Source organism: Battus philenor, unplaced genomic scaffold, assembly GCF_028537555.1.
Source record: "Battus philenor isolate CCGP_79_NKW_IND1 unplaced genomic scaffold, ilBatPhil1.0.hap1 SCAF_5, whole genome shotgun sequence".
Taxonomy (NCBI): domain Eukaryota; kingdom Metazoa; phylum Arthropoda; class Insecta; order Lepidoptera; family Papilionidae; genus Battus; species Battus philenor.
The window spans coordinates 9,650,134-9,662,482 of record NW_027181715.1 but is presented as its reverse complement, the minus strand read 5'-3'; the positions used below and the strand labels follow the sequence as shown (position 1 = coordinate 9,662,482).

General features: G+C 32.5%; 1 protein-coding gene across 1 annotated transcript; it reads left to right on the top strand.

The window, feature by feature from the left end:
- The first annotated feature begins 1,208 nt into the window (after window positions 1-1,208).
- Taf6 (TBP-associated factor 6) lies at window positions 1,209-10,732 on the top strand. The gene is made up of 12 exons (XM_068772376.1): window positions 1,209-1,559; window positions 1,915-2,203; window positions 3,062-3,213; window positions 3,576-3,755; window positions 4,023-4,192; window positions 4,360-4,519; window positions 4,914-5,086; window positions 6,167-6,327; window positions 6,699-6,814; window positions 8,588-8,662; window positions 9,789-9,914; window positions 10,218-10,732. The coding sequence occupies exons 1-12, from the start codon at window positions 1,323-1,325 to the stop codon at window positions 10,311-10,313; spliced, it is 1,935 nt and encodes a 644-aa protein (XP_068628477.1). The 5' UTR covers window positions 1,209-1,322; the 3' UTR covers window positions 10,314-10,732.
- The last annotated feature ends 1,617 nt before the right edge of the window (window positions 10,733-12,349 follow it).

Below are 12,349 nucleotides of genomic sequence, written 5' to 3'. Positions count from 1 at the left end.
TACGGCCATTATTTTTTGTTTATTGCAAGTTTTATATCATATATTATTTTTAATACATTTAGTAAAGGATTAATAAAAAACGTGTAAATCGTGTAAACAGGTTAAAATTAAGAACAGCTTAATGCAATAGTTTATTTAGCATAAGACGAAAGTAGTGTCTTTGATGAAGCTAATTTTTTTTATTATAATTAGTCTACACTTTTTTGTAAGACACTTGGATAACACGCTGTTTTGGACCCAAACTATTTTGATATTTAAGCACACTATTATTATTTTTGTTGGTACAAGAACTAATAGTTGTAGCACCAACATTAATTCGAAGAAAACTTTTTAAAATTTTAGTATCTTTACGTTACATATTTTTAAAAAATGTATACATCGAGTCGTACATCATTCCATTAATACTTGTTGATTACGAATTTAAATCGCTTATCCATGAATAGGGTGCATGTACATATGTACATAACTTTTACAATGATTACACAACAAAGCAACTGTAATGTGAATTATGTAACATTTAATGTAGCAACTTCATAATAAAATACGGTTACATTGACTGTATTGTCCTTAAAATTTAAATGATTCCAGGTAAGGATTGTCTATGACTCTCTAAATTATAAAATTATAATTTAACAACATAAATCAACTGTATAAAACGGTTTATCACATTGTTGTTTACAGTTGTATTCGCTAAATTTGAATACAAAAAAATTGAATTAAAGTATATTTAACTTCAAAGAACTCCAAGAAAAAATGGTAAAATATTTTATTTTATTTTATTGCGTCTTTTATAAATTGAATAATTTAAAAGAGAGTTTTAATGGTATATACTTTTAAGTCTAATAATACATTTTTTAAGTGGATATATTTTTCAAGTAATTACTTTATTCTCAAAAAATTTTGGAGAAATGAATAAGGCTTGATTTTTTATGCAATGAAAACTAAATAGGCTAAAAACTCCTAAATCCTTTGAACTTACGAATAAAAAACTTGTTGAAACAGCATCGCGCTCAACATTTAAAATACTCCTTAACGTTTTGTTGCGAGGAAGATAATAAATATTAATTAAATTTAATAATTATATTTGTAAAAGTTTTTAAAAAATAGTAGTGTGGGAAATACTTAATTATAATGGTCACAATCGATACCACAAGCGTTATTGTCAACTGTCACTGCTGTCATCACAAAATAAACGATTTATAGTAGAGTTATGAGCAGTTGCTATTTTTGTGTCTAAGACTACATAAATTTTTAATTTTTATGTAACTTTTTATAATTATATGAGTAGTCAATAATATATGATTTACCAGAATATTTAAAGAATGGGTGATTCTGAATTAGTTTATGGATCCTCTTTAACTATTGATTCAATAAAAGTTATCGCTGAAAGTGTTGGGATTGCAAGTCTTGGCGACGACGCTGCAAAAGAATTAGCCGATGATGTTTCTTATAGACTTAAAATTATTGTCCAAGATTCTATGAAATTTATGCATCATTCTAAACGACAGAAATTATCTATAACTGATATTGACCATGCCCTTAAAATTAAAAATATCGAAGTAAGTTAGTTTATATATAACCCGAAAAATAATAAGCAAATATTAACTTAAAATTTCAGGAACTTTCAGGTATAAAGTATATAGAATAAAGAACTCGATTTGCATTTGATAACTGTCTATATGAGAATGGAATAGGTCAATATTTTTCTTAGCTTTGTGTTGTTGCTATTGTCGGAAACATTGCAAAGCTAAGAAACAAGCCTTCAACATAGTTTACATATTTTGTTATAGATGTAACATAAAGTGTGCACATTCTTCTTAACCATTGTGCTCTTTTGTTTTATTTGTTTATTTTAGTCATAATTGAAGTTTGTAAAATGTGATTTATTCATAACATAGTTTTTAATTGTTTCAGTGTCAATATGGATTCATACAGCCAGATTCATTACCATTTCGTTTTGCATCTGGTGGTGGCAGAGAACTTCATTTTGTGGAGGAAAAGGAAATAGATTTATCAGAAATACTGTCTGCACCACCTCCAAAAATTCCTTTAGATGTTTCTGTTCGAGCACATTGGTTAAGTGTTGATGGTGTGCAACCAGCTGTACCAGAAAATCCACCCCCATTATCTAAGGAGGCACAGAAGCTAGAATCTGTAGACCCTATCAGCAAACTAAGCAAGCCTAATAATAAAGACTCTGCAGGTATAGATTATTATTATTTGTGAGACTTACTTACTTATCACCATAAGTTATATTCCCCTAGGTGTGGCAGAGGGTCTCCACATGGCATTGCCATATGGGTCTGTCTTGAGTCTTGCTTTATAACTCTGTCCACGTCTTCAGCATTTATTTTGCCTCTGCTATTGTCGTCAGCTGATAGGACTTCCAGTGGACAACCACATTTTCACTTTCTTTGGGGATTTCAGCCCAGCACACCAGCTCCTTTCTGAGAGTTTGATTTACTGCTTGTGCTCACATTCCAGTGTTCCCATAGATTAGTGTTGGTGATTTGCTCATGCTAGTAAATACAGAGAATTTAACAAGGATTTTGTTCATGAAGACTAATAATTGTGCATGATGTTTTTTGTAACCTTCCACGTCTCACACATATTATTTTAATGCTAGATGTAAAACATGGATTTACAGAATTTTTTGCCATTATACCTTTTAAACATTTAATTTATTTGTTATATATATTTGCATGGAAGATGCAAGGTCTCTTTCAACTGGACACAAACCTGGCTGAGATGATAATATATTATTAATCGTATTAGTTTTAAAAATGTAATAGGTGAAATAGTTACTTGTAGTAATGAAAATTGCTGTTATTGTTGTTAAACTATTTGTTGCAAAAAAATGTGAACATAATTTTTATAATTTTTTTTAAGAATTTGGGGTAAAAATATTTTAATCAAAGCTATAATTTTTTAATATTCTTAGAATACTTTTTTTTTCAGCTTTTACTTTTGCTTTTACTTTTTTTTTTGAATTACATTTTTCAGCTATTTGTATTATAAATTGTTATTGAATTTGGAAAATTAAAATAATTATTAAATTTAGGTAAACCTGTTTGTGGTAAAGCAGCTCGTTTGAAGGCTTCAGAATCAGTACATGTAAAACAACTGGCTACACATGAATTAAGTGTGGAGCAACAACTTTACTATAAAGAAATTACTGAGGCCTGTGTAGGCAGTGATGAAGGACGACGGGCAGTAAGTTGTTTTTTATTAATATTATTGAACTGACATGTGCTATGAAAAAATTATAATTGTAGAGGTTTAATGATTATTTTGAAAGAAAAATTCCATGCTAGGCATAAATAGTCAACTTTCGTACATAATGCACATTCTTTAATTTAAAATATCATAAATTCCTACTATTGTTTGAAATTTATAAGAAAATTATTCATAGCTAAGAATTTTTTAACAATTTGTAACAACAATTTGCAAACGAATCTTAAACCTAAAAATGGCCACCCTAAAAAGTGTGTTCCATTTTTTAACTTAATCACATTTAGCCTGAAATTATTAATGAATGAATGTAAAGCAGCTGATTGATTTGTTTTGTTTTTCAGGAAGCCTTACAATCTTTGGCCTGTGATCCAGGTCTGCATGAAATGTTACCAAGGATGTGCACATTCATTTCAGAAGGTGTTAAAGTCAATGTAGTGCAGAATAATTTAGCTCTTCTCATATACTTAATGAGAATGGTAAAAGCACTCCTTGATAATCAATCTCTTTATCTGGAAAAATATGTAAGTTATTATACCAACCTGCAAAAATATTAAAAAAAATATTTCAAATGTAGAAATAATTAAAAATTTATTCTAAATATTTCAAAAATAAAATTTATATTTAACATTTTTTAAATTTATTTTTTTGTTAAAGTGTCTTATGAACTAGTGGATGATTACTTTTTTTATTAATAAAATATTTTCATTTAGGCCAATATATACCACATTGATATACAAGACATTTGCAATTAGTCCAAAATTAATGAATTCGACGTATTCTTTTTCCAGTTACATGAATTAATTCCATCTGTTTCAACATGCATTGTATCAAGGCAGTTATGTTTACGACCTGAAATGGATAATCATTGGGCTTTGCGAGATTTTGCCGCTAGGCTTATGTCCCAAATTTGCAAAACTTTTAATACTTCAACCAATAATCTACAAACAAGGGTTACAAGGTATATATAATACACTTGATATAAAAGTAATCATACATTACCATTTTGATTATTACAGGTGTACATTGAAGAACAACCCTGACTTGGTTATTTACAAAATGTAAATTATTATTAAGTTTTTATTATAGTGTACAGTAAACTTGTTAACTATTTAAATATTTTTACAGATTGTTTTCCAAAGCGTTACAGTGTCCTTCCCAAACAAATAATGAAACAGGCAATGGGCCTTCAATGGTTACTACAATGAAAGAGTCAGAGAAAACACCATTGGCTTCACTTTATGGGGCGGTTCAAGGGTTAGCTGAGCTTGGACCTGAAGTTGTTAAAGTAAGAAATAGCCAAAAGTATTCATTCATATTGTTTTACAGTGTAATGTAATTGTTTTTTATAACTTACAAGGCAAATATCTTCAGGTAATATAAAATGATGATGAAAGGTTAGTTTAGATATAAGTTTCAAAATGAGAGGTAAATATTGTTATAACACTTGTCCAAATTATTTATTTATGTTTTGTTGACTTTTTAATTATTTTATATCTCTTACAATTTATTGTTGACAATTGCATCACATTATGTTTATATAAAATGTAAAAATTGGGAAAAGGGTTTTTTCTAATTTTATCTACAAAGCTTAGGTATCATATATTATACTTAATTCACACAAAGTAGTATATAAAATATATGTGCATATTATTTAAATTGATCTTTGAGTGATTTTGCAGGTTTTTATCCTTCCACGCGTGCGGTGGTTGGGCGAGCGAGTGGAAGGTGCTCTGAGCGGTTTGGGCGGTGCGGATAGACTAGCAGCCGGCAATCTCAAGCATCAACTGCTTAAAGTACTGGCCCCAGTTGTGCGTCAACTGCGCCAGTCTCCTGACGTGCCTGATGATTATAAGTAACGAAATTTTTAACTACCTTGCCGATTGCATAATGTTGCAACATTGCCAAAAATATATTTATAAAAATTTTACGGTAGGTTTCGTGTTGACGCATAAAGAACTATTACTTACTATACCATTCAACACCACCATATGTCTTGTTATTCCATAGAAAAGTTAGCTGTTGCTAATAGTACACAACAGCCATATGATTATAAAAGCTGAACTGCTGAATATATATATTTTTAGTTAATAACATGTACTTTATTTATTATAAATAACAACATATCATTGCTAGCACGCTCTTTACTTAATGTAAGTGTTATGGTCCACTTATAGCATTATTAAACTAGATTATTGGCTTTCAAACTTTTATTGAATAGTGACCTTTTACAAGAAAAATTCCGGCATACACATTTACAAAACAGTGAATTAGAATTTAAATATCTGTCTATTGTTTATAATAATCACAAATAAAAAATTGATTCTTTGTCTCTATTCATAATTGTCATTCTAGTGATTATTAATAAATTAAAAAAATACGAAATCATTCAATTCTTGTAATTAAAATATTTAATTCATACAAATACTTTTTAAGGTATAAATGTTATTTCATGAAATTATATTTTATAGAGATAAAATACTTCTAATTCACGTGACCCAATCGAAGCGCGGTTGCTACCCGCGCATTCACGTGGGAATCTCTGTTGACATATATGGCCTACACCGCTTTGTTATTCAACAATATTTGTCTAGTTTATTATTATCAATAGTAAAAAACTAAACAGATATTGTTCAGAACGGCTCGTTCATTGTAGAGTCAAATTATAAGTCACCGACATCTGGACTTGCGGAGTTACGGTAAATCGAGCTGTCCTTTACAACTCTACAAAAATTGTTTGTGAGCGGAACAAATGAAGTGACTTCCACGATTTATGGTGACTGTCGATATGCAGGCTTGTCTAAGAAATTTTGGGATGAAATACTCATTTCAAAATCGCATAAAAATAATCCGCGTAAATAGTACAGTATTGAACTAGTTCAATTAAAATTAAGGTAGTGAAAAAGAATAAATTTTTAATGAAATACGTTCAAAGGCGGGACTACGGTTACCTGGGACCGAGCTTGCAACAGATGGTGAGCAAGTTGCGAGCGTCACCGGCAGGTGGTGGTGGCGGCGGTGCTGTCGCTGTAGTGTCGTGCACGCCTCCGCTTGTGCCGCACGCTACGCCTTCGCCCTCGACCCCTAAGCTAGCCGGTACACAACACATTATTTCACCTTCCAGTCCTCGATGATTATTTATGAATGACAACCCCAGCCAAGATCCTCTAACCTTGAGGTTAATCACTCCATGGAGCGGCCGACCAAGCGATCTAAAAGCTCGGAGGCGTCTAAAGTTGGTGAAACTGTAGTATGTATCGGCCTGAACTGAGGTTCCTCGCCGAGCCCTGGAGCTAAGTTGCCTTAAAAGAGGTTTTAGGCTAAGCGTCGTTTTCGCGCCGCATGGAACACACGGGATCTGCAAATGCCACTTAAGTAGCAGTGATGAACACGCTAGGAGTGACAATTATCGGAAAAAATAGAGCCTGGCCAACTGATTGGCTGTTAACAACGTTTTCATTAAACAGAGACAGTGGCTAGCCGCAACGTGGTGATAAGCGCTGGTCCGGGCCCGCAATCTCCAGCACCCGTCACACCGCCACCGCAGAAATTCGTCATAGTGTCCCAACAAAAGACCCCACAGGTAAAAAAACATATATTATAATTCAATTTTTTTTACTGTTTTAACTCATATCTTTAACAATAAATAATATATTTATAATAATATAATTATGTGTGTTATTAAATTGGTGAAAAGATATAATAGTTTATGAATAGAGTACTCCCCAAACTCGAACCCGTAACTATACATATTTTCATTTACTCTTTAGTTTTTATGGAAAATAATAAGTGTTACTATTACTATTGTTCTTTAAAAAATGTAAAAGAACCACGCAATTACCAAGTAATGATCAAGCCGCTCTCGAGCTTTGCGCTGATCAATGAGTTTTACGACCCGTTTCTATTAATACATATCGCATCATTGTCGATTTGTCTTTGTTAATGTGTCGATTCTACCACGCGGTGCCCCTTTTATGCATGGAAACTGTTAGCGCCATCTGTCAACGCTGGCCGATACGGCCTCACAAGTCCTCATGAGGATAGTCTGAAATAAAGTAAATCAAAATAGTTTTTTTTTTGCTCTCGACTATTCCTGACCCCAAAAAATCCGATGATATGCGTCAGCGGTCTGACCCAGATTGAACTCCGTCATCACTTTTAGCAATGGCATCACACCATTATTGCTTCTCCTTATAGAAACTTCACTGTTTTACAGCGGTATCATGTAGTGGGACTGAAAAGCAAATATTACTCTTAATTTATTTATGATTATGATGAAATATTTCATACTAATAAAGATTTGATAATTTGCATATTACATACCTATAAACAAACTTGGACATATGATAGAACCAATAAAGACACAAAAAACTTTTTAGTGTTTATTCAAGCACCATGAGATATTCATGGTCTGAGTTCTGACTATATCTATAATCTGTCTAGTCTTTTTAAACAAAATAATAGGGTTAGCAAATTATAACAAGCTTGGATGTAGAACCTTGTCTCGGGTAAGCCATGTGGAAGCGTTAGGCGCTAGTGTACCGATTCGCTGCCCAGAATGTAGTAAGTTAAAAAAATTGCGAACTCAGCAATAAAAGAAAAGGGTAGTGGGGTGGAGGCCTGGTCTTTGCGCTTAAACAGTAATGATAAATTGTCTTTTGGAGGTCAATGAGGCAACTTTGAATGGGTTAAGTATTGGCAGAGTGTCCTGCCAGAGAATATAAATAATTCAGTCAAAATATCTATCATCTAAACTTGCACTATAAGAGAATACTAGTATTGTTATCTTATAAATGAATATGAAAATGATGATGTTAATAAAATAGGCGTTTTGTCAGTACAAGGAAGGTTACACCGTGAGAGCAAAGTCCACGGCTGCGCTTTTAGTACTTTATTCAAGTAATGTGAAAACTGTTCTAGTTAATGGATGTTTAGCCGAGCGCGTAATACGATAACATTATATATAACGAAGTACCAAAAATAACACTTTTTATCAAATGTAGGTAGATGAACATTACAGTCTGATGCAAATAGGCCATAACATGAATAAGAGTGAAAAAGGTCCTCTCTTATGAATTCTTTGTAGTAGACTGTAGTTACTCATCGTAGCTTTAATGAAAGTGCGGATTACATCCCACTTCTGATGTCGAGCCTACCGCGCAATGCTTCTTACATCTGTGATTATGTTGGAAAACTACTAGTGCCGTCTGTTGACGCCGTTCGAAACCACAGAGTTCCGACGTATCGATTATAATTTATAAGCTCGTGTATTTCTCCTGTTGAGGGGAACTTATACATAGTTTACAATATTTGTAAATATTAATTTGTCACTATTTACATTTTTAATTATTTTTAGGTTCAGGTGTCAAGTGGTGCAGGTCATATTGTGCATACTTCTCAACCTACTATAGTACGGAGTCAAAATGTGCAGGTAATATTTTCATCAACTGTTTCTCCATTTAGAAAACTTAACTTAGTATGTATGTATTTTATTTTAAATTTTAGTGCAAATAACAGATTTATCATAAAACAATAAGCAATAACAGCTCAGCGATAGAGGACTGAGACTTTGAAACGCAGGTCGCGAGTTCGATTTTTGGGATACAGACTTATATATATAATTCACAATTTGTGCATTAATGAACATATAAGACTGCCAATTCTCACAAACAAATTTCAAGAAGATGAGCAGCAATATCCTCCGCGTATCATAATACCAAACAGTGATCGCCAACCTGCCTGCCAATCGTGGCGATTATGATATATCGACTAAATAAGTTAAATATTGTTACGGACGATTATGTTAGTATCTCGAAAAGATACGTGTTGCATCCTTATATGCAGCACATATACTGATCTTTTGAAGTAAGCCGGTCAATTCTTTTAAATCTAATTTCGACAGGGCTTACCGAAAATTTTCAATACAGCATCAAAATATAATTGAGAAAATAATAAATTCTTTAAACCCAACAGTTATGTAGCTATTTAGATATCTGTATATCTGACGTATCTGCTGACGATGGCATTTTTGGTTAGTTCAGTCCGTAATAAATTATATGAATAGCGATAAATAGTTACAAAATAGATTTTTATTCCTGATATCAATTCTTATTTTTAAATGTTTTGTACTGATTGATTGAATTTTGACTGTACGCTATTTAAAAATAAAATAAAATGAATTGTTTTTATTTTATCAATATTTATGGAGTTACTTATTATGATAATATTTAGTTTTTTCATCTCCACGATATGTTAAAGTTATGGAACATAACCCCAAATTTACCACATGTCACGTGTATATATTTTACTCGATTTTCTAAGACAGTTTCTACAGTGTTAAAAAAGTTGTGTGTATTTAACACGACAAGTGCGGTCGGGCCTTATATGTAAAGTATTAAGGTTGATTGTCACTTAGCGTCCTGGATTGTTTACGGAATCAAAAAAAGTATAACAACGAAAAATATTTGATTTTGCTAAACTCTCATCGACAGATTTGAAAAAATTCTAGAGCCAATCTGCATATCCGTACGTAACAATATGTTTTATTTTGTTTGTAGTCGGTGGTGGTGACGAGCGGACCGGCAGCGGGCGCCGGCGGAGCGGGGGCACCACAGAAGTTGGTCGTGGTTGGTGTGCCACCGCAGCAGGCGACGGCTTCTGTCTCGCAACCATCACATAGTCAGGTGACATTATATATTACAATCTCAAATGCCGTTCACCAAGCCCTAACGTACACGTTATTTTCTTTCAAATGAATTATAGACAGTAATTGTGACAATTAGTTATGTGGATGTGATACCAAGAGTTGGCGGCCTTCCAATTCAAACACAATACACCATGACAAAGTTCCTAAGGAAGCCTTTGAGCTTCGCCACCTATATAGATAGGTTTATGGGTGTGGCATTTGCCATCAACTTTGTCTTATAAAATGGTTTCTTTGAATTCTAGCTAGTAAAGAAAAACAAAAATCCTTTCTAACGTTCTAGGCGCCTGTGTCGGTGATGACCAAGCCGGTGTTCGCGCGCGGTGGACAACCTTCCCAGCCGCCTCCGGAATTGGACGACTTGTCTCATCTCGCCTGATATACTTTAAAGAAACGAGTTGACAATGACGAGGGATACATCGTTCTGATCCAGTAACAGTGTCAAAACTCCACGGTGTTTGCCAATTAAACGATATAGTTATCACAGCCACAATTATATCAACTCACGGCTTAACTAAAACTAAACCTTTTACTTTCGTAATCCGGGAATTGTGAAACATGCATCCATCTATGTCTTGGTTTGGAGCAATATTTAAAGTTTAAAGTAACAACATCATAAAAATAAGTTATAATTATAATTAATAAAATTTATTGCACTATATACAATTACAATTTTGAATCTGATTTTCCACAAGATTAATTGATATAAAGTTAAAAAGTTTTTTTAAATTACTACACTGCATTTTTTGTTATTAAAAATGGAATGTCTATTATTTTATACGATAAAATATATACTTCGAATATTGTTGTTTACGTATCTAACTATTGAAAATGATTACTGATCATATTTGGAAAAATGAAAATTAAGATCAATAAGTTTTTAATTTCTAAATTAGTCATAATCATTATAAGGAAATGTATAATTAAGAATATTGGTCTTGTGTAATTAAGTGTATTTGTAATAAAGGTAACATCACGGGAAAGAAAAAACTTTTATTTCCTTATATATATTAAATATAATTTTAATAAGCTTTAAAATGCTTGAATAAACCATTTCTTGTTAGACGTCTAGGCACATAATTACAGATCGAGAGAAATAATTGAGACATATGGTCAATATCAATAGAGCGAGGCTGTCGCCCGCACTAGTTCCATCCAAATTAAACCAGTGGACCAGTGACCCAGTGGACAAAAATTAATTAAAACTATTGGCGCCATACATTTATTTCATACAGATTATAAATCTACAGAATAGTGAAGTACTTCTGATAAGAGGACTGTTTGATAACTTAGTGTTTTCCCTCGCAGTAACTTTAAATTAAACACTGCTTAATTTTTACCCGGTTTATAACCGCAGACAAGGTACTTAGGCTCTTAGCCAACAAGGCACACAAAATACGGAAAGAAGTGTAGTACTATCTTTGGACAATATTATCAAGAGCTTTTAGGTAAAAATAAATTTGATTTAATGCAAAAACGACCGCTTCATGTGAAAAAAATGCTGTTCCGTCAAGGCAATGCACGGGTGCACACGTGTGTAGGCACTATCCCAAATATTAAAAATGGGTCACACTAACCCACCCAGCATATTTTCCAAAAGTAACCCCAGCAACTGTTTTCTTTTTCTAAACCTATATGAATGGCTGAGTTGTAAGAGACTGTGTTCGTCTGTAGAGATTATTATCGATACAAACGCATACATTGAGTCCTCGAGAAAAATTGTTATTTGAAACGAATGAAACAAAATGTGAAAAATGAACTAAATATATTGATCTAAAAGGAGATAATGTTGTAAAATAAAACACTTATTTGTCGATAATTTTTCAAAAATTCACATTATATCACCTTTTGGCTTTTAGTCACGTTGCGATGCAAGATAACATGTCTCATTGGCCATGGTTATTTTACTAATTACGATACTTTGCGAATCGAAAGTTCCAAACGTTCAGCGTGTCGGTAGAAAAATGCAATAAGATCTACCACGGAGGCATCATCACTAGTGTCACGTAAATATGTTCGACTCATCTGACTTAGTGACAGCGCGGTAGCATTAGATTATCTGCATGAATTTATATAAACTATATCAGTTTATTATTTATATAAATTTAACTCAATCATTAATAAAAAATTAACTCAATTTATTGAGACTATTAAACAAATTTGAATAGAAATAAGCTTAATAATTGCCAGTAAAGTCAATTATTATATTTTATACCAAGTACGGATTCTTTTCGCATAAATAAACTTAAATTTTGATCAAAATAATGTTAAGTTCCCTTGTTATATTTGACAAACGTTTTTATTGCAAACACGCAGTAATGCGGAAAAGAGCCATATTTAATGTGTCCATAGTATACATACGTAGTATTTAAGTTTAGACATTGGATGATTGCTGACTATTCTCAATTTTCCCTG